The sequence below is a fragment of the Vigna unguiculata genome, chromosome 5 (assembly GCF_037176805.1).
Source record: "Vigna unguiculata cultivar grain cowpea cultivar isolate G323 ecotype 2 chromosome 5, ASM3717680v1, whole genome shotgun sequence".
NCBI classification, from domain to species: domain Eukaryota; kingdom Viridiplantae; phylum Streptophyta; class Magnoliopsida; order Fabales; family Fabaceae; genus Vigna; species Vigna unguiculata.
In genome coordinates, this window is record NC_140796.1 from 3,038,188 (window position 1) to 3,061,141 (window position 22,954).

The 22,954-nt window shown below is 33.4% G+C and overlaps 4 protein-coding genes across 8 annotated transcripts; 1 reads left to right on the top strand and 3 right to left on the bottom strand.

Annotated features, from left to right (window-relative positions):
- The first annotated feature begins 1,376 nt into the window (after positions 1–1,376).
- CLPB3 (casein lytic proteinase B3) lies at positions 1,377–7,830 on the top strand. The gene is made up of 10 exons (XM_028072140.2): positions 1,377–1,876; positions 2,472–2,690; positions 2,820–3,057; positions 3,293–3,488; positions 4,103–4,157; positions 4,293–4,443; positions 4,702–5,010; positions 5,550–5,815; positions 6,072–6,998; positions 7,265–7,830. Exons 1-10 carry the CDS (start codon positions 1,646–1,648, stop codon positions 7,598–7,600), a joined length of 2,928 nt encoding a protein of 975 aa, XP_027927941.1. The 5' UTR covers positions 1,377–1,645; the 3' UTR covers positions 7,601–7,830.
- Positions 7,831–8,193: 363 nt separating this feature from the next.
- LOC114185731 (EID1-like F-box protein 2) lies at positions 8,194–13,323 on the bottom strand. 3 transcript variants are annotated; one of them, XM_028073614.2, is made up of 5 exons: positions 13,184–13,323; positions 13,046–13,101; positions 10,274–10,436; positions 9,279–10,061; positions 8,194–8,632 (listed from the first exon to the last, which is right to left on the bottom strand). In XM_028073614.2, exon 4 carries the CDS (start codon positions 10,041–10,043, stop codon positions 9,297–9,299), a length of 747 nt encoding a protein of 248 aa, XP_027929415.1. In that variant the 5' UTR covers positions 10,044–10,061; positions 10,274–10,436; positions 13,046–13,101; positions 13,184–13,323; the 3' UTR covers positions 8,194–8,632; positions 9,279–9,296. The 3 variants fall into 3 exon arrangements, with proteins under 3 accessions (XP_027929415.1, XP_027929414.1, XP_027929416.1); XM_028073613.2 differs by having other exon boundaries at positions 10,260–10,436; XM_028073615.2 differs by lacking the exon at positions 10,274–10,436.
- A 1,222-nt stretch (positions 13,324–14,545) lies between these two features.
- On the bottom strand, positions 14,546–17,505 carry LOC114186154 (uncharacterized). 2 transcript variants are annotated; one of them, XM_085673519.1, is made up of 3 exons: positions 17,305–17,505; positions 17,078–17,136; positions 14,546–16,323 (listed from the first exon to the last, which is right to left on the bottom strand). In XM_085673519.1, exon 3 carries the CDS (start codon positions 16,240–16,242, stop codon positions 14,896–14,898), a length of 1,347 nt encoding a protein of 448 aa, XP_085529645.1. In that variant the 5' UTR covers positions 16,243–16,323; positions 17,078–17,136; positions 17,305–17,505; the 3' UTR covers positions 14,546–14,895. The 2 variants fall into 2 exon arrangements, with proteins under 2 accessions (XP_085529645.1, XP_027929984.1); XM_028074183.2 differs by lacking the exon at positions 17,078–17,136.
- A 3,100-nt stretch (positions 17,506–20,605) lies between these two features.
- Positions 20,606–22,586, bottom strand: LOC114183451 (uncharacterized). Of its 2 annotated transcripts, none has more exons than XM_028070475.2 (2): positions 22,444–22,586; positions 20,606–22,003 (listed from the first exon to the last, which is right to left on the bottom strand). In XM_028070475.2, the coding sequence occupies exon 2, from the start codon at positions 21,889–21,891 to the stop codon at positions 21,085–21,087; it is 807 nt and encodes a 268-aa protein (XP_027926276.1). In that variant the 5' UTR covers positions 21,892–22,003; positions 22,444–22,586; the 3' UTR covers positions 20,606–21,084. The 2 variants fall into 2 exon arrangements, with proteins under 2 accessions (XP_027926276.1, XP_027926277.1); XM_028070476.2 differs by lacking the exon at positions 22,444–22,586 and adding an exon at positions 22,299–22,425.
- Between the last annotated feature and the right edge of the window lie 368 nt (positions 22,587–22,954).

Genomic DNA, 22,954 nt, shown 5'->3' on the forward strand with positions numbered 1-22,954 from the left:
TTATTGTTTATATTTTAGAAAAACACAGACTAAAGTCTTACCATTCAAGTTTCATGCTAGAAGTCGCATACAAAATGGTTTAATCCTCTTACACCATTACTATTTGACCACAAGATATGCAGTATGTCTTGTCAAGATTATAGCCCTACAAAAAAAATAAAAATAAAGATTCTTGTGGTATGCCCTATTTCTTGTCAGAAATATAATGAAAAATTACCTTTTCTATTCTTTTCTCGTGTTCAACTATTGGGAGAGGTGTTCATTTCTTATTACATTCTAATTTTTTTACTGCCTGAGGTTGTGTTATTATAACCTTATGCTGATGTTTTTGGAGTAATATCTTATGTACTCTAAACAACATCAACATTTCCATTCGCAATCATGGGTCTACAGTAATTACATCCTTGTTTTTTCAAAGTAGATAACATTAGGGGAAAAAGACTTCAGGCTCCAACATCGTTGGTTACATTTTTCTAAATAATTTCTGAAATATTGTAGCCATATTGTTTGCAGTCTTCAATATACGAAAAACACAGAAGAATGAAATAAACTTAAGTTCATCTTACCAACATTATTTCTTAATAGTTTTTCCTTTAATACTATTGTTTATATTTGTGCTCATTTAGGTTTTGATCTCATTGTTTAAATCAAGCAAAATTATGAGTACTAATTGCTTATTTCATGATGAAATAAACAATACTAACTAATTGTGCTTATTGCAATGGACAATTAATTATCCGTTATTCCCTACAACACTTTTGATTAGGTGGAGTGAGCGTTTGGAAGAAAGACATCTAAGAAAAGGAAGGAAAAGAAAAAACAAAGAACAAAAATTAGAGAGAGAAACGATTCTTGGATTATTTTGTCAGAAAAAATGAAAGGAAAAGAGTTTATACTACTAATTATTATAATTACTTTTATTAATACTATTGTAACCACAATTAAGGCAAACTGAATGCAGGAAGATAATTTTTGTATAGGAATATTATAAATTATTTATTAATGAGTCATTCTTTGTTAATTATCAATACAAGTTCAAATTCCAATAAATCTTACATATTTTTTAAAATGATATAGCAGCAATCACTACTATTATAACAGTAATCCATTAACGAAATTCAAGATAAAATTCATGAAACTTTGAAATAAATCATACAATGATGGCAAAATACACTAAAATATGACTCATATTTAAGATAATTTTTTCACAAAAATTATATTCTTATAATTACGCTGCCTATTTCAAATTATCTATCCTTTATTAGAGTTGTAAAACATAATCAGTAATAAATATATAACTTTTACAGGATAAATGTAATGATTCTAGTCATTTTCACAGCAACTGCATGACTCCAAAAGGAACATGAACACGTGGTGAATGGCTGCATATCCATACAAATCACCATTTCAGGAACCTCCCAGAATGCTCCACTCTCCACTCTATTCCATGTCCAACTCTCTGTATTTCATTCCAAGCTCTGTTTCAATTCAGTAACACGCTTTTCCCTTTCTCTCTGTTTCTCTTTTTCTTTTCTCAATACCCACGCAACACAAAGTTCCTTCTTCCTTCTTCCCTTCTTTAATTTTCCACTCTCATTCATTTTTCCTACTCCCTCTTCCCTCAACGCTCTCTTCCTCCTCGCCAATGGCCTCCACGACGTCGTTTTCTCTCTCCCACATCGCTGCCCCCTTCTCCTGTAACACTAACCGTGCTCGCTTTTCTCACCGCCGTTGTCCCTCCTTCTCCAAACCCATTCCCCTTAAGCCACTCCGATCGCTCCCCGTCAACAAAAGACACCCTTTTGCAAATGGGTTTTGGACAATTCGGAGAAATTCCTCACCTTTCACCGTTCGCTGTGAAGCTTCAAGTGGAAGGGTAACACTTCCTAAATAATTAAATAAATGAATAGCGCATTTGCTTCTACTTTGTTCTTTTTCTTTTCCTTTCAAAACATGCAATCATGTTTGAGTTAAGTTCAGAATGGTCTGACTAGGTCCAGATGGATGAATTGCTATGTAACAACTCTTAGAAAAATGAAACAAAAAAGTAATTGAACTAAGCTAAGTTAAAATCCATTGATGGACATCAAGTTAGGTAATTGAGAGAACTGCTGTTTTTAAATGATGAGATGTTTTAATTGATTTGATCTTCTTATTCCTTCGTCTGAAAGTGTTTATGGAAAAAACTATCCGGATCTGAACAACTGTTTTAAGTTTTCTCTATTTTAAATTGTCTTCATTGGAAAACATGGTGGAGAGGAGAGGCAGTTGAGAGAGAAGATAGGTTGAACGTAGAAAAGTGGTTCAAAATTGAGCTTCTATTAACCAAACTCAACCAATTTAACTATGTTTGTTAATTTTGTCAGCTTATTTAGAATTTTGAATGTTTGTGAATTTGGGTTGTATGATGGCCTTAGAGCTTGTTAAGTAGGGTGAAGTGGTTGATGCTGAGGTTTTGATGCTATGGGCAGATTACGCAGCAAGAGTTCACAGAGATGGCGTGGCAGGCGATAGTTTCGTCGCCGGAGGTGGCCAAAGAGAACAAGCATCAGATTGTGGAGTCAGAGCACTTGATGAAGGCTTTATTAGAGCAGAAGAATGGGCTTGCTCGTAGGATCTTTTCCAAGGTTGGGGTGGATAACACTCGTCTTCTAGAAGCTACTGAGAAGTACATTCAGCGGCAACCCAAGGTTGAATCACATTTTCAATTAAGATTGAATTGAAATATTAGCTTTAATATTTTGTTGTCTGGTTGAGTTTAATTGCTAGTTATTCCTCCCGAGAACCCCAGACGTTTAATGCCTGTTCAATTATGTTAGGTTCTAGGGGAATCGTCTGGTTCAATGTTGGGACGTGATTTGGAGGCATTGATTCAGAGAGCTAGGGACCACAAGAAAAAGTTCGGGGATTCATTTGTTTCAGTTGAGCACTTGGTTCTTGGTTTTACCCAAGATCAGCGATTTGGGAAGCAATTATTTAGAGATTTTCAAATATCTGAGCCGGCTTTAAAATCTGCAATAGAGTCCATTAGGGGGCCTCAGTCAGTTATTGATCAAGGTAGTTATATTTTTCCATTTGTCTTCTTTTTATAACTTTTAGTATGTGATATGTAACCAGGTGCTGTCTTCTTTTTATCTTCTTACCTCTTTTCTTTTGGAGGAAGGGTAGTTAGAGATTTTTGATATGTACATTGTTGTTGTCCTTCATTTTTTTTGGTCCTTGAGTTTGAACTGTATGCTTAAATGATTGGCAACTTTGTATTGCTTAAGCCTCATTTTAAGTTTCTATACAGATCCTGAAGGGAAGTATGAAGCCTTGGAAAAATATGGAAAAGATTTAACCGCAATGGCAAAAGCTGGAAAACTTGATCCAGTCATAGGAAGAGATGATGAAATACGCAGATGCATCCAAATTCTCTCCAGGAGGACAAAGAACAATCCTGTGCTCATTGGTGAGCCTGGTGTTGGAAAGACTGCCATTTCTGAAGGGTAAGCGCTTAGACCTTTATCCTCCATTGCCTATGATTGATTACATTACCATATGTTTAACATTATTGCTGTTAAAATCTTTTGGAATGAATGTAAAATTAAGCTTAACTAGTTTATATATAGCAATATTGACAAGCCTTAATTTCAATGTCTAACCTGCTTCATAAATACTAGCAATGCCATCTGTTAAACAGGTTAAAGAGTAATAAAATTTTCTCTGAACATACGCGGTTATATTATGAAAAAAGGTAAATGAAATTTTAATGAAAATATGTAATATTGTAAAATTAATCTTTTAAAGGTAAGTTTTCTGGATGGATTTTTAGAGGTTGCCCAAGTGATAGTTTAGATGATGATTTTCCCCCGTAGTTGTATAAATTAGAATGGAGAAAACAATTTGTTTCATTTGTATACTCATTATTACTCAATGCGTAGTGTGAACATGATCACCTTTGGAACACGCATTTAGCAAAATTTAGCACAGATTTTTCTTAACTTTATTGGAAAACAATCAGGTTAATTAATTTTTCCTTCTTGCTTGTATCTTATTTGATACTTTTGTTAATGTTCCTTTCTTTATTCTGTTTATTGATCTAATTCGTCCTTTGAAACAGACTAGCTCAGAGAATAGTGCAAGGCGATGTTCCTCAAGCTTTGATGAACCGTAGGGTATGTGCTTAATCCAAATGTATTGGCTATTCCTGATAGAGCTGTAAATGAAAGGAACTTAATTTCAAGTTTCTATTCCCATTTTCAATTTCATATAATATTCAACTTTGTCTTTTTGCACTGGTCTCTCTTCAGCTTATATCGCTTGATATGGGTGCACTGATTGCTGGCGCAAAGTACAGGGGAGAATTTGAAGATAGGCTGAAAGCTGTGCTTAAAGAAGTAACAGAATCTGATGGTCAGACTATCCTTTTCATTGATGAGATTCATACGGTTGTTGGGGCAGGTAAGAAGCTTGAAACTTAACCATTTTGAACAGCTTATTTTGGGTATTGTTAAAGATGCTCAAAGGGTCAGACTACTACTTGATGCAAAGTTTTATATACCAAACTCTTGGGATCAATTGGGATTCTTATCATAGATGCATTTTAGTTCACATCATTTTCTTGAAATATGTTTTTTTTTGTACCTGATGCCATATAGAGATTTGAAATTAACATGTTGGGTGTTGAATTTGATTGCAATTATTATCTATTCATGTTAGGAGCTACAAACGGTGCTATGGATGCTGGTAATCTCTTAAAGCCTATGCTTGGCCGAGGTGAGCTTCGATGTATTGGTGCAACAACATTGGATGAGTATAGGAAGTATATTGAGAAGGACCCAGCTCTAGAGAGACGTTTCCAGCAAGTTTATGTTGACCAACCTACGGTTGAAGATACAATTTCAATACTAAGGGGACTGCGGGAAAGATATGAGCTACATCATGGAGTTCGAATTTCTGACAGCGCACTTGTGGAAGCTGCAATTCTCTCAGATCGATATATCAGTGGGAGATTTTTGCCAGACAAAGGTAACAATACTTATTTTAAACTCTAAATATTTTTGTGTGAGGATTGAGAAGTTTCTAGAGCATTGACATTCATTCTACCAATTAATACTATTGACACAAGTTTTACTTGAAAGAGATTTGAATTTCAAATTAGAACATTTTCTTAGTGATGAAAGCATGCTTTTGAGAGTTTAGTAATTCAGTTGAGGTTGATGGAAAACAATTAATGTACAGATGATTGCTAAAATATTAATTGTTCTTGATACCCTTGAAATGACAACGCTTAGAGAATATTTTGCTGCCACCAAGGGATTGATAATATTAAAGTTTAAAATCATATGTAAAAACTCAAATCTTTAGCACTTGGTTGCTGTTAGTAACATACATAGACCACAGTATTGGTTTCTGAAGGGTTTGGCTTTGAATAATCCTAATATAGTTCTGACTTGTGAGTGACTCATCTCCTTTTATTACATATCTAAGTCAAACTTTCTTCTGGAATGGCATCAGCATCAACAATGCCCATGAAACACTAATTGCTAGCTTCATCTAAATTGCAGCTATTGATCTGGTTGATGAGGCAGCTGCCAAACTGAAAATGGAAATCACTTCTAAACCAACTGCACTTGACGAGATTAACCGGTCAGTCCTAAAACTGGAGATGGAAAGACTCTCTCTCATGAATGATACAGATAAGGCTACTAAAGATAGGCTGAATCGTCTTGAGACTGAGCTCTCTCTCTTAAAAGAGAAACAGGCTGAGCTGACTGAGCAGTGGGAGCATGAAAAGTCTGTAATGACTCGTATTCAATCAATCAAAGAAGAGGTCTGTTGTTTAAGCTTTTCCTGTTGGGGGTTTTATTTATTTATTTATTTTTTCATTTTGAATTAAGCAATGGTTCAGAAGAGGGGTAGGATGAATTTTGCATTCTGAAGTATTTTCTGCACATATAACTAGTGCAACTATTTGGGTTGATTTGGCAATTATAATCTAAGATAGAAATTCAATCAAATAAAAGATCACTGTATTTTTTATATATGATTTACAGCTGATAGTAATGATTTCTGCATTTATGCAACAGATAGACAGGGTGAATCTTGAGATCCAACAGGCGGAGCGGGAGTATGATCTGAATCGGGCGGCTGAATTAAAGTATGGCAGTCTAAACTCCTTACAACGACAACTTGAAAGTGCAGAGAAGGAATTAGATGAGTATATGAATTCAGGGAAGTCTATGCTTAGAGAGGAAGTTTCAGGAAATGATATTGCTGAAATTGTAAGCAAGTGGACTGGTATCCCTGTATCAAAGCTTCAACAATCAGAGAGGGAGAAGTTACTGTATTTGGAAGAAGTGCTTCATAACCGTGTTGTAGGTCAAGACCCTGCTGTTAAAGCAGTTGCTGAGGCTATCCAACGCTCAAGAGCAGGTCTTTCAGACCCCCATCGGCCAATTGCCAGCTTTATGTTTATGGGACCAACCGGTGTAGGAAAGACAGAGCTTGCTAAGGCACTTGCAGCCTACTTGTTCAACACTGAAGAAGCTCTTGTACGAATTGATATGAGTGAGTACATGGAAAAACATGCTGTTTCAAGATTGATTGGGGCTCCACCTGGATATGTTGGGTACGAAGAAGGAGGGCAACTTACTGAGATAGTTCGCCGCAGACCATATGCCGTTATTTTGTTTGATGAGATTGAGAAGGCACACGCGGATGTCTTCAATGTATTCCTTCAAATTTTGGATGATGGAAGAGTAACCGACTCACAAGGTCGTACAGTGAGTTTTACCAACACTGTTATCATTATGACCTCTAATGTTGGATCGCAGTATATTCTGAACACAGATGATGACACTGTGCCAAAAGAGTTGGCTTATGAAACCATAAAACAGCGAGTAATGGATGCTGCAAGATCCATCTTCCGCCCTGAGTTTATGAATAGAGTTGATGAATATATTGTTTTCCAGCCTCTAGACCGTGAGCAAATAAGTAGCATTGTCAAGTTACAGGTACTATATTCATGTTACCACATTCTCAATGAGTTCAAGCCTCCCCATGTCCTAAAATTGCTTGGTTCATATGTTCATATTGATTTAGTGAAATTGACATGTTTTCTTTGGCTTTAGTCTTAAATCGAAATCTGATTTCACTTATTTCAACATCTGAAGTTACTAAAAGTGTCAACTTCATTAAACCATATTTGAATTATTTTCATGGTGCTGTTACATAGTTTTAACATCCCTAATAACAAGTTTCCCTTTGTGGTGTATTGCAGTTGGAGCGTGTGCAGAAGAGAATTGCAGATCGCAAGATGAAAATCCAAGTGACAGATGCTGCTGTCCAACTTCTTGGAAATTTGGGGTATGACCCCAATTATGGTGCTAGGCCAGTGAAACGAGTGATTCAGCAGAATGTGGAGAATGAACTTGCCAAGGGTATTCTCAGAGGAGAATTTAAGGAAGAGGACGCAATTTTAATAGACACAGAACTCACTGCATTTAGCAACGGCCAACTTCCCCAGCAAAAACTTGTTTTTAAGAAGCTTGCAGCTGAATCAGAATCTACCACTCAAGAAGACTCTTCCTTGGAACCCTTTCCACAGGCTCCGTGAACTCCTTCTACTGTTCCTTACTTTTTCCTTCACACAAATTTGAGTATAAAGTTTCCTTATACTATTGAACCATGATCCTTCTGTAGTTTGCATCTGATGTATATTTTCTATTACCAATACGAATAACCCCATCATATAATGATATAATTGTGATGATGTACATGAGCTAGGCTGAGTCCTGTTGAGTTGATTTAGTCCCACTTTTGATAAGAATTAAAGCTTTATGAGAAGCATCAAACTGTTCCTGCTGGAAAGATATAGGTGATAAGAAAGATATAGTCGATAAGACTGGATTTGATTTAATAATTTAGTATATTACTTCTTTAAATAAATTTAAATTTAAATTATCGTGTAAATTGAAAATTTTATTTGCTTGCATATAAGTTCGTTCTTTATTAGTATTTAATATTCGATAAACAACTTCTGTATAACAATGATTTTGTAAATACTTTTTTTAAAAATATGTTTACATAAAAACTTTAGTTAGAAACTTGTATCCTTCCAGTATCAATTTGAGTATTTATTTAATTACTAATAAAATAAAGAAATGGTGTGCGTTTCCTAAACGTGATGAATTTATGGAATAACTAGAGTCATGGAATACCTTTCATAAATTGATACAAGTTCTACAGGAGTTCTAGTTATATCTCAAATACATTTGTATCCCTAATGTCACGCATTCTTATTAAGACAAAGGGAATATTATTTCTCATTTAAATCCAATTTATTTTGTATTGTTCAGCTGGAGAGAGGGTTGGATAGAGGATTCATTACATTGAACTAGTGCAAAGTATTGCAGACGCATATTTGTGATGCAGAGACACCTCGTATGAATCAATATACGGGATATAACATATTTCACATTAACAACCTTGTCTATTAATCATTCCAAGAAATGCTTAATATCTCTCTATGGTTGGAAATGTTGGCTTGGAGAGACTGAAGCAACAAGCTCGAAGCTCTGATTGGCTGAATTGACCCAAGAATTTACCACCAAAGTTTTCAACCAACTTGTGAACATTTTCTGCCAACCTGTCCAAGGATAATAGGACGTGTCATAATGCTAGTTCTTCAGAATAATTCTCTACTCTTGTTGTCGTAAGTAGAAGGGAACAATTTCAAGAACGATAGCAAATAATACAACTTTAGAAGAGACAGATTATTATTATTAAAAGAATTATGTACCTACCACACAATAATTATTTGGTTTTGGCTGTTCCTACACAGGCCCCACCACCTCCCATCCAGGGGTCAAACTTTCTATAAATACCCCTAATATCAAATCTACCACCAAGAACCCTATAGCAACTTGAATACTTTGAAAGCGATTTAACTTGAAAACATTCAAGCTACTGCAGATGTTGAAATATAATGTAAAGTTTCTTATTTATAATCTGTTTGAATATTAACATAATCAAACTATATAAATTTATAGTCTCATTTTAGGAAATATTATTTCATTTTTAAAAGTAAAGAATGAATATTAACTACAAGTAAAACATCCAATTAAATTCCACCCAATGGCACTCTAAGTGGGTTCAGTTCTTCTCAATGAAAACCAATTGTCACAATTACTAATACACATTTCAAACCTTATTTCCTTTTCAAATTGAAATGCAAACAGATAACATAAACATTAGAGTAAAAAAAGTTGTGATTTTACAGATAAACAAAATACCTGAGAATCATTTAGGTGTTATCTCAATTCAGATGCCTCTTCTGAATCGGACAGTGGTAACAGAGTACATATCCCAAGCATATGGCCGTTGAGGCACACATAATACTCAATACAGTCATCATAAGAACCCAATCTGAGACTAGCACTTTGAGGAATCATTTCGGCTTGCAGCATGCTCCATAACTTTGCCTTACAATAAGGGCAGACTTCACTTGGATGGAATTTGGCTCCTTTATTAATAAGCATCTTTCTGACCTTTGAGGTAGCAAACGACTTAAAAATTCCACGGAAGAATCCTACATCTCCTTCTTCACCTTGGTCAAGATGCTCACAGGGATCAGACACATACAGAACATCAGTTCTGCATTGAGGCAAAAGAAAGCTCTTTCCTGATGTTCTAGAAAATCGAGTTTGATAAACAAAGTGACCAGGGATCTGAATGCTATTGAACAAACCACCTTTTGTGCATCCTGAACAGTATATAAGAAGCTTCCCTAAGGCTCTCCAGTTTCCATCAACGATGTGGCTCCCACTAGATTGCAGATCCTGCAGCATCTTTGGAGCTCTCGTTCGACAAAACTCTTTCCATAGAACTCGCTTGGCAAGATCATCAAACCATTTGCACACACAGGATAGAGTAGCAATCAGCTTGGGATTCCAATTCAAATTATGAAATACTAAGAATATCACATCTTCACTTAAATGCCCTTTGGTACATTGACAGCTAGCCGAGTGTATGCATCGATACTGCTTTGTGAGAATCATTTTCTTCACCTAGAAAAACTGAAATAAAAAGAATCAGTTCATGACAAACATTTATCAGAGAATACTAGGGTATTCATAAAGTTGACAAATTCTAAATACCAAATTTATTAATTGAATACTTCTTAGTGATGAGGAGAAATCAAACCAACAGATGAGCCAATATTGAACAATTCAAACAACAAATTTATGATTATACATTTAAAGCAAATAACTTACAATAAAGAAATAACCTAAGCAAGTTCCTTTATATGTTACTCCAAAGTTAGCTCAAGAAAAGAATACAAGAAATTCTCTTCTCCTTCCAATGCTTTGGTATGGAGTGGATTTCCAATGAACAGTGACTTCGATTACTTCTAGTCATGCAATCCATAAAATACCTTCTCTGTCTCCAAACTGAAAATAAATACTGCACATTAGAGTGTTTCTTTTTGCCATTTTCAGTTTATATGTTTTTATCATAATTACAAAATAACATGTTTCTATTTTGCTCACTACATGCGGAACAAGATGACTATAAGGGATTGGCCAGGTATCAAAAGTGACACTCGATCAATCAGGAGGCTTTGGACCAAGGGCTTAAAATATTTGGTAGTGTGTTGAGACAAAGCATGGAACATAAGGTTAAGGTTAAAAGGGAGAGTTATAAATCACAGTTCTTCTGTAAAAACCTGAAAATTGAATGCACACATACATATAAACAAAGTGGAGGTTACATCACTTGACAGATTACACCAAATCCTTAGGCTTCCAAGGAAAGAAGTATATACTTGTTATAGGTATAAAAAAGAAAGACGAGACCTGAACCTAGGGAAATGCATTATGAACAAAGAAGGTAAACTTGTACTGTTAAAGTCATAGAACAAGATACAAGGAAAAGTGGAAGTGTTACTTTGACAACCTACTTAAAGAATGACAGAATTTTATTTAACCATGATAGGCTAAACCAAACAGACAAGAAACATGACCGAAATTATGCTTCTTTTAGTAGAATACAGGAGTCTGAGGTAAAAAAAGCAAAGAAGAGAATGAATCACAAAAATAGTCAGTAACGTAATAACTACTGAGATACAAATGGGTTAAAATATACCGCAACTATTTAACAAGATTGTAACTCTAAGATAACATCGGACAAGCTCGGGAGTACTTATATCCATATCTAAGATAAGAGTAACTTGCAAAAATTGTACAAATGATAGCCAGATTAAGCTTATAGTCAGACTAAAAAGTTATGGTAAGGGTAATTGAGGAAAGACTCAGGTGATATTAACAGTATAGAAGATTAATTAGATTTTATTATGGCTAGCTGATCAAGTATGATATCAATACACTTGCTATGAATGTTGAAGATTGACAACGGTGATTGATGGAAAGATATTATGGGAATAAAACTGTAGAAGGAGATATTAGAGGAATAAAACAACAAAAGGACAAACATGGTTTCCATTGATATGAAAAATGTATAATACGGTGCGTAGGGAATTATCGTGGAATACGTGAAAAGAAAAAAGTTCATATTGTATATTCAAGAAATCAAATATGGAAGGAGTGTAGGAGAACACAAGACCACGTAATATATAATTGTAGAACAGGATCAAGGGCAACTGCAAACCCTATCTTTCTAACCAGGTTTTGATGCGTTAACTGAATGTATCCAAGTGCCAGAGCAATGATGATACAAACTTTATGCAGATACTATGGTCCTAGTAGGGCAGTTCAGAAAAGAAATAAATTAGAGGTTAGAGCTGTGAAGAAAAGCTATGAAAAGACATAGGTTTCGTAGAACTAGAACAGAAAATATGAAATACGTTTAGCAGAAGGCATACTAGTTCTAGCATAGAAGTGAAAATTTGATGTTATACCATACTATAAGTCACATGGTATAAGTAACTGGTGTGAACGACATAACATTGACAGGATTATAGAGAGAATTATAAATCAAAAGATTCAAGTGGGTTGGATAAAGGTGAGGAGGACTTCAAGTGTTATCTGTTGTATTAAGTAAAACGTATCTCAAGCATAAAAAAAGCATCTTATATATAACTATGCAACCTACAATGTCATGTAGAGCTGAATGTTTGTAAAAGGCCAACAAAACTGAAGCTCAATGTTGCATAGATGTGAATACAACGATGGATGAGGGGACACACTTTGAAATAGGTTTTGAAATGAATGGACTAGAAAGAAAGTTGGAGTGGCACCTATTTTGGAAAAGATGGTATAGTATTGCCCTAGGTGATTTGGGTATGTTTGAAGACTTATAGAAGATCCAGAAAGAAAAGTAGATCAAATGGAGGGTAGTCCAGTGGTTAAGAGGTGATGCAAATCAAGAAAAACAGCAAGTCAAAGCGTTAAGAAGACTTAATTTAGATCGTTAAAATAGTTATCTGTTTATAGACATAACTTACACTAAAACATAATGATCATCTTGCTGCTTTCATCTTGATCGCTACCTCAAAATTTAGTTTCAAACTTTCTCATACATCTAAGCTCCAAACCTAACAACTAGAATACCAAGTATTTGGACATAAAATGGTGTTCAGTTGTTTTCCTCTCAACCCACCCCAGTTGTCGCAGTGATGTGCAATCTTACACCACATGTTCAACACACATATATTTCATACACCTACGAGTTCAAACTACCCCACATGCCTTGTGTCACACCAATATTTCATCCACGACATATAATATATCGAAACACCTCATAGGAAAGGCCAATCAGAGCTTTGGGCAACAGAGAAACACATTTTTCAAATCTCCCAGAATACCAGCCCCAAAATCTCAAATTCCAGACACGCGTGAATAAAATGCTCAGTAAATCAATCACAACCCTTCGCAGACACAAATTCAAATCCACCCCAAAGCAGAAATTCGCTCACGAACTAGGAACTTTAAAAAGAAAGGAAAAACATACAAATCAAAAAAACCCGAATTTGAGAATTGCATAGCTCCCTAAGCAATTAAAAACTAAAAATATATAAAGAAAGGAGACATATTTTCCTTACCCAAACTTATTTAACCCGCTTTCGGCATAGCCTCCAAACCCTAGAAAAACCCACTTCTGCATGCAAATTCCAAATCCCAGATAAGAAAAAAAAAAACCAAAAAAAAAAAGTTAGAAAAAAATGGTGAAGTAATTTCACCTCTGAGTAGGGACAATTTGGTAAATAGATGCATAGAATAGAACACAGTGAAAGTTGCAGCAGTGGCAACAACAAGAGAGGAAGTTGCAAGTGTACAATTGAGGATTGGATTGATAGATATGTAATGATTTATGACACTGCTTCTTATATATTTCAGGATAATCATTGATTCACAATATTGGTGCAATCCAAAATCAAGGTCCAATCATGTGGCGAAGCGTGTCATCACCACTTAGATGTCACCGGAGAGAGGTGGGAGGTGGGGTCCACATGTAGTGACATGCCATGAAGACAATGGAGGGTCATTTTCGTAAAATGAGGTGTGCGAGAAGCACGCCACCCATAACCTTGTTTTCAAGGATAAAGATAAACAGAAAGATTTCTTTGTCGGGCAGCACCAGGTTGCTCAGAACTCTTTTATGGACCATTATGCCACGTGTCTGGTAAATGCTTTTCTCCTTCATTTTCTGGTCAAACTCAGCAATTTTGTTTTCGATTTTATCCAGCTTAATCATATTTTAATCAGAAGTTTTCTTATACGTGGCTGAATCAATATGGAGATGCACAATTACAATTTTAAAAAATACATCAAGCCCTTTCGATTGAAATTTTTCTAATTCAATCTTTAAGGTGACATGTGTATGTTTTTCATGGATGAAAAAAATGTACTTGAAAATAAATGATTTTTTAGTGGTGTGATGTTTTGATAGAAATTAATTATGAATGAAGTTGGAGAATAATGCACATTTATAGCATATCTTTCTATGATAATAAAAACTATTTTTTTAATTTTATTGTAAGTATAAGTTTTTTTATAAATTTTATTGTAAATAGTTTTTATTTAATTTTTAGGTAATGTATTTTATTTTATTTATATTTATTATATTTATATTTTAGTTAATATATTTCTATTTTTTGATGGGTACAAAATGTAGTTATATTTTTTTTTTATCTAGTTAAAAGAGGGATTGTCAAATAGATCTCACACTTTTCATTAATTCAAGTCAAGGTTTTGGGTCAAATTTCCCCATAAAATTGAAAACAAGAGGAATAGAATAATTATCCTTGAATTTGCACATTCCTTCTTTTTCTTCGTATACAAGAGCTACATGCTTCTAGAAGTCTTATATTGCTTCGAGTAATAATTAGTGTTTTGTGTGTGACTTGTAGCTATCGCATTCACAAAATCTAACTTTGCATCACTCCTATCCTAATCAATCAAAATTCCAGAAGTGCTGGAAGCAATTGCCCTCCTTTAGTATAGCAAAAAAACAGCCACTTTGATTTGGAAGACACACGATGTTTTTCCCTAAACATATGCACAGTGCCAAAACTGTTACTTTCATGTGAGTACACAGAACCGAAATTTTCACAAGCTCAAAGCACTTTTCATTTGCTGGCTAGAATGAATGCATGATCCGTGCTATATTTTTTTAAGTCAAAGATAAAATCAATAACAACAACAGATATAAGTTTCAAGAACAGGATGAAGAGTTAACCTAATATTTTGAGCAATTTAATGAGTGGTGGTGAACAGAGATTCCTCTTTCAACACTACACACCCAGGTCGGTCTCTACAGGCAAGGCTAATCTATCTATACTTTTCAGCTGAACCAACAGCTTGTTGGCTAACATTTACTGCAACAAGCTTGGATTTATTTTCCTATCATCTCTTTATAGAGTAAGAGAAATCTAGAAAAAGTCTACCCAGATCAGTTGAAAATGTTTGCCAAAGTCCTTTTCTCTTCAAGAGATATTATATTTTCAAAGGCATCAATCAATGCTTTAACCTTGCCCTCTTCAACAAGCTTACTTGCTGTTGCTTCAATCACATTGTTATACAATTCTTCTTCATCTTTCTTCTCCTTCTCATCTTCAGGTCTCAAAACAACCATCTCTGGACCAGTTCTAGCAGCAGACTCATCAGTGGCGTTGTCCCTTAGCACTTTTCCTCTCTCCAGGCTTTTCAGATTATCTTCGTCAATTTGAGTTTCAGCCAATTCTCCACTCAACTTTTGGCAGTCCTTGTCTTCGGAAAAAGCAACCTCAACATCTTTTTGATGCCTTCCATTCTCCTCAGCTTCCAGTGTATCCACATTAGCCTGGTATTCAAATTCATGGTTTTGGGGAGGAACATCCTCCTCGGATTCAGTATTTGCATATTCCGATTCCTCTTGGTCTTCTTGGGGTGAGGTTAGAGAAATTGAGGAGGGTGATAACGAATTAGAAAGGGGAGATTCAATTTCCTGGCTTTCGTTTTGATCAGATTGTGAACTTTGGTTTGCACTTTCCATCTTGATGACATACAAAGTCTTTTCCTGAGCCTCCTTGTTGTGCTCTTCAGGTTCTACTTCTATAGCGGGTTGATTCATAATCATAAGATGAGGCACAATTTTCAGGCCTTTGTGCTTTCTTGCACTAACGCTTCCAATGCCTCCGGGTGAAGACCTGGGTGAGTTTTTCCTCTTTCTCAACTTAATCTTACTAATCCTTTGGCCACCAAGTCCCTCAGAAGAATTCATAGAAGATGTGGTCTTCATTGGAGTCGCATGCTTTTCGGACAACTGCACTTCTTTATCTTCAGAAGAAGACACCTTTGGTGAAGCTTGCTTCATCGTAGACATAGATTTTGATGAAGCTTTGACTATTTTGGAAGTTAATTTTGGATGAGTTTTCACCCTCTGAGAAATTGCTGCTGGTGAAGATTCCACCCTTATAGAAGTTGGTTTTGATGGAATTTCCCCCTCAGAACTTGAAGAAATTTTCACTTTTGACATCTGTGTTGGCTTGGAATCAAGTGAAGCTTTCTGTTTGGCAACTGATATCGTTATCCCACCAATACTGTTATCTGAACTTCGGGAAAGTGATTTTCTTCCAGCTCTCTTAAGCATGGAGAGTGTCTCCTTTGCTTCCTCCACATTCATCCTTCCATATTTACAAAAATCATGACAGGAGCCAATAGATGCTCTGAGATAACGAGGAACAACAACTTTTCTTTCATCATTTCCAGATCTTGCTATTCCATCGGAATGCCTTCGTAATTTGGCACCACTTGACATTGTTACTTCTGAGATCAGTGATGAATCAACCCTTGCCTTCAGCTATTTTTGCTATGCAGAACAAGATCCGCGGCAAATATCCTTAATAAAGAAACAAAGCTATTTTTAAATAAAAGCAAAAACGAAGTATTCACTGATTAACAGCAAAAGCAATATAATGATCAACGTTCAGTCAAAGTACATAACCAATACCTAAATTTGTTAAGATTAGAAGCAACAAGAAAACTAAATACTGGATAATATCAGATAACAAGAAAAGTACCGTTCTCAGCGCAATCTTTGGAAGCTAACAAAAACAGAATATGTTCAAAGCAAATCTCAATTTAGGCCAAAAAATCCATAGCGTTCGGAAAAACAGATGATTTGATATTTTTTTATGACTTGAAACTCAAACAAGGTATCTCAAACTGAAAATGAACAAAAAATCTTTACTGCAAATAATGAATTTGATTCAAATGTGTAGATTAGAGGCAGATCTAAACAGATTATTCAATCACGTCTAACTAACACTTTTTCTTATAGTACAATTATCTCGACCATGCATCTATAAGCTTTAACTGACCCTAATGAAAAAAAAAAAGGCACGTATCAAGCACCAAGCACATCAATAACAAAGTACCAACGCAATCAACTAAGAGGAAAATAACTAGAAGATCACATTACAAGCAGGTACATTTTGATCGCGATCAACTTAAACAATGCTTGAGATAGAGTGTAATAATATTCATCCGAAACAAAATGATGATACATGCATCACTAATCATCACCCATTTCATGCAAACGTAAGAACAAACAATTGAAGAAATTCACATTTATATTCTAACTAAAGCATCACCTTAAGCCGATTCTTCAAGCTTCAGAACCCACAGCTAGAAACCGTAACGGCCAAGCAAACTTCTTAGCAAAACACACACCGAAATGAAGCAATCCAAGACAAAGGAGCAGGGAGAAATATTAAAGCATGCTCTTAAAATCCACCAATATCACAATTTTCAGCAAATGCACTTGGTTTTGGAAGAAAACTTGAAAAACCCAGATCATGATATTTTGAAAATAAGGTACCTTTGTTTTATACGTTCACAGCGGAGCCTCAGAAGCAAAAGGGTGCTTCAACAGAGAAGCGAGGAAAAGGGAAACAGAACGTAACAAAGTGAACACTGAACCATCATTTTTGAAGGGTTATTTCTTTTGGGAAGAGAACATGCGCGCAAGAAAGCAACAGTTTCTGGTTTTTGTTTCTTCTGCTTCGTTCGTTGAGCTTGTTGCTTCACTACGCGTTTGTTTTGTTATCTTATCATTATTATATATACTAATACAAAATACAAAATATAATATACTCTAAAGAAAATAGAAACATAAATAAATAATTTTTTTATTTTTGGATTTTTAGTGTCCCATTCGAAATCTGAATATTTAATGCACTCATGAACTGGTTTTTAATGTCTTTTTTCAAACTTTGCAAGCATTAAAAGTAAAATATGGTAATCTGGTTAAAATTTGAAAATGTATTTTTTAAATTTTATGATATGGAAAATTAATTTTGGATTTCAATTATGCTTTCAATCCAAATTTCAAATTGTCAAAAAGAAATTAAAATTCCTACTTTCCTTTAAAATGAAAAAAAAAAATGAAATATCTTGATTTTTTTCACGGTAAAAAATATTTAATTTACACAAAAAAATTAAAAAGAAATTCCAATACATTCACTTCAAGACATTACAATTCTCCAAAAATCAAAAAAATTCAAAATTTGAACAAAAAAAAAAAAAAAACTCAACAAACACATTCACTTCAACACATTTTTTATTATTAACTAATTAAAATTTAGCAAGAATCATAAATACGTGGTCCACATCTTGTCATTTAATATTATCACACCAAAAGAATGTTTTCATTCATTTTGATCATTTAATATTTTTTTCAGTTAAAATTTGAATAAACATACCTTTGGTTAACGGCATGTTGTTAAAAACTTCATAAAAGTATATTTTAGGACATTAATACACAATTCTTTTGGTTTGAAATATATATATATATATATATATATATATATATATATATATATATATATATATATATATATATATATATATATATATATAAAATCTCTGTGTGTGTAGCCTTGTATAATATTTACTTTGTTTTAAACTATTCATCATAGGATTAATAATTTCTCTGTTTTGATACTCAACATTTAATAAACTTAATATTTTGTTTTGAGAATTACTTTATTAATCTTGAATGGACATATAATCATTCTAGTCAAATGTTTTTTTTTTTAAACATTCTAAAAATCTGACATTTTAATATTATCAGTTTACAAATAAAAAAATAATTGTTAGAATCAAATCAATATATTTATTAAATATTATTAATCAAAAACACTTTTTTAAGATATCAATTTCAATATAGGTCAATGTTTTATGTAACAAAATTAATCCTTTGTAATATAAGAGGTTGAATTAACACTTATGTATGTAAAAAGCTAAAATATTTTTTATATAATTTAAAAAAAAAGTTATTTATATATTTTAATAGAAGAAAATCATTTATAAACTACAGTCTAAGTAACTAATTAAAAACTAAATATACAACTTGTAGAAAGAAAATTTAAGTTCATCTGATTTTGTAAGTAAAGTTAAACAAAATAGTTATTGAGTCTCAAACTAATTTAAAACTTTTTAGAAAAACAAAAGCTAATTTTAAAGATGATTTGATCCATTTCTAGTTGCCTATATACAATATACATGCAATAAAAACTAGCTTACTTAGTGCATAAAAATTTTTACATAAATATTACAATAAAGTTTATTGAAGTTGCATTACTTTAACAAGTTTTTTTTAAATAAAAAAATATGAGCAAAACATAAATCATTTTACTAAAGTTTCATGAAAGCTATTTTAAATGAAATTTGATTTCTATACACGACCACGATCAGGACCATTATAGAGTTTTTTACGGTGTGAAATGTCTTTTTAAGAACAAAGAGATCATTATAAACATAGTATATATAACTTTCGAAATAATAAAAGTTATCATGTACGTCGATTTGTGATAAAAAGATAATGTAAAAAAACTTAGTACATGAGCTATTTATTTATATTTTTCTTATAAGAAAGTTATTGATATGTAGTTTCTATCACTTTTGTCATTAATAACTTTACGAAAAGAAATATAAATAGATTATCTTAATCTAATTATGGTTTTGGTGGTCTAGATAATTTTTTGTGTGTAGTTAATTAGAATTGGAATGTGTAAATGATCCTAAATTTTAAATTCAATAAATCAGATTCAACCTAACAATGTAATAAAAATATTATTTTATCATTTGAATATTATTAATATATGTTATAAAGATGATTTCTCGTTTGCAAATATTAAGAAAATTAAAAATATTTATTTTGAAGTACTTATTTCTTAAAAATTCCATGTTTTTTAGAATTACTCAATTTGATGATCCACTCAACAAATCTAACACTAATCAAAAATATATATACAATGTATAATTAGATTAAGTAAAAGGGTATATTAAACTTCAGTCAACATAAACTAGTTCACCCTTATTACCAAATTCTTTCATTTCAATAATATTTTTTTCATTGAGAGTGCTTGAACTTCAAAACCTTAAAAACAAATAAGTCTTCCCCACTAATGATATATAGGTCTTGCTACCTTTAAATTTTGGTAAAAGTATGAAAAAAAAAAACTACGATTTCCTTAAATAAATAAGAACATTTTAAAAACACTTTTTTTAAAGTATGATTGTTTTTTATCTTTCACCAATATTTATAACAAACAAAATAAGCTAAGATTAGTTGAGCTTTACTTGGTAAAATATAAGATTTAATACTTAATACTTAAACTTCACTTGAATTTAGGCTTAATTTTTTTCTACCCAACTCCGATTCGCTTACCTAATAACATGTTTTATCATGTTCACAAAAGTCAATTAACTTTGACACCACACCACAAGTTAAAAAACACTAGGAACATTCGGTTAGAGAGACTAATATGTATTTTGTTTGAAATATAAACTCTTTTCTAAACTTGACAAAACAAAACGGCAAAGAGAACACAAAAGGAATTTTCAAGGAAAAGGAAAGAACTGAGGTTGTGTTTTGGTATTTCTTGGATGTTAGCTGAGTAGTGCTTCCCTCTCCATAATCACCCAAACTATGTCCAAACACTTTTCTTAATCCTTACTATGTTCCAAAAATATCATCATCAACAAACATCTCGATTTTAATTAGCTGAATTTGTGTAACTTAGTTTGCAGTCATATTCAATAATTGATTGAACATACTTTATGAGATGAAAACAAGATATACTATGCAATATGCAATATGCATTTAATACTACAAATTTTGCAAATGTAACCGGGCAAACAACTCCACTAATAATAATAGTACAAATTACATTTAGTAAAAATAACACGGTAAGCAATTTAATAACAATAACTTTCTGTTATTGATCCACTCCATAACTACAATAAAAAAGGGGGTTCTTATGAAGTTCAAATACTGATAAAGCAACCATTTGCCACAGCAAATGGCAAAATCATTATTCATTACCTTATTCATTCCATGGCCTTGGTCGTCATCAAAATAGTTTGTGCGAGAAACTGGTATCCCTCCTCCCTACCAGCCAAGCTCAACCAGAGCTAAAAACCCAAAAACTGTACTGAGATTGACTGGGGCTATATATGATAAGATAAATGCTACAGGTTGTAAATGGAGATGTTGGCTAATTGCAAAGTAAAAGACACCGGATGAAGGTGGCCACAAGGTGAAGCAAACTAACACTCATAATGCTTTCAAAGCAGAGGACACACAACCTCAATCTCAATTGATAATTTCCCTGACAAGCCAATCCAAACTAGGATATGCAAAGTACAACGTGAGAAATGACGGGAGAGCAAACAGAATGGTAATAAGTATATACAGAGCCAAAATGGCTGCACTGGCTGGTATTGCATATAAGACAATCAAAAGAAAAATAATGATCAATGGGAACTTTGCAGTCAAGTGAATAAATAAAAGCAGCGACTTCCGCAGGGATGTATGCAGGGTTTCTATACTAAGGTAATTACTGGTATTTCCATGACTCTGATTGGAAACTGGAGACTCTGGATGGCAAATTTGTTCTCTCTGAAGGCTGCCATGGCTTACTTGACTTACAGTTGCTAAGCTGTCTTTAATTTGCCAAACTGGTTGATGATCCCCACAAACAGTAGAATGTGACTTCACTCCATCACCGTTCATGCTCTCAACCATCCAAAGAAGAAAATAGTTCTTGCGAGGGAATTTCAGATTTCCCTGGTATACTAAACGCAGAGACAAAAGGTTACACCATGGGCAGGAGATAAACAGTGGAAGCTGAATTGGCAGTGTTGGAAATTTCACCACAGCCCATTGTAATCCAAGGATGCAATTTTTACAAAGAGTGTGACCACACCATAAGACATAAGGCACATTTTCAACAATGTTAAAGGATTCCCAGCATATTGGGCATTCCAGCCTTTCCTCTCTGCTCACCATAGAAGTGTCGTCATCAGAATATTCTGAAGCAGGTTGAATTGACTTTGGAGAATCATATTCATTTTTCAGACCCACACTTCCAGAAATGAGACTAGATGCAAAGTTCCACATTCTGAATCACGTTACAATACTATAGCAATAACCATGAATCAGGCATCATTTGGTCCTCAATTTGGCCATTATCGGTGACATCAAAGCATCAAAACAAGTGTCAGAACACGCCCTGCAACACGTTCACATTATATAGAGAAGTGATGTATTAACAGAAATGAAACATTTCCTTAAAATAAAATGTTATACACATACTTCAGATCATAATACATGCACTTCTAGCGCAAATACGACACATATCGAATTCAAGGGAAATATAACTTTTAAATACTAACATCACCTTATCTTCCATTTCCTTTCATTTTAATACGAATTGTTTACCACAATTTAGCTTCTTAAAGCATAATCGCATCAGAAAAAAAACACTAACATTAAATCAACAAGTGAACACACACACACACACACACCTACGGAAACTGAATCACGTGATTAAAACGAAAATCAATGTTTTGTTGTGAAGAAAAAAGAACCCTAATAGAAGGAAGTGAGAGAAATAATGTGAAATGAGATGATAATAACCGCTGCAACAGGTGAGGAAATAGAAGAACGTACCGAAGACGGAAGCGATTGCGAGCAAAATTCATGATAGATAGACACAACCTGAGATTGAAATTCCTTTAACAAAAAGGAAAGGAAAAGAAGCTTAAGGGAGAACCGTTACCATGTGTTCGGTCACCATTTCTAGAAAATTAAAATACATTTCCATTTTTTTTCTATTTAAATCTATTTTCAAATGCTATATTTGGATAAAACAATATAGATATAATAAATTTTAATTTTTTTTATAGATAAAATATTTTAATTATTTCGTTGTGGGAGCTAAGACAAAAATTATTCTACACTATTATATGTGTAGATATACAATTTGAACCGTAATGAACTTCTCTTAATTCATTAGTTTTAAGTTTGCTTGTTAATATAAAACTAATATAAATCAGAAAGGAGTCTATATATAAAAAGATATTCAAACAAATGGAATATTAAATAATGTTTTTTTAAAGATGATTAATTAATTTACAAACATATAATAGAAAAAAATAATAATTTGGTAGAAACGATTGAG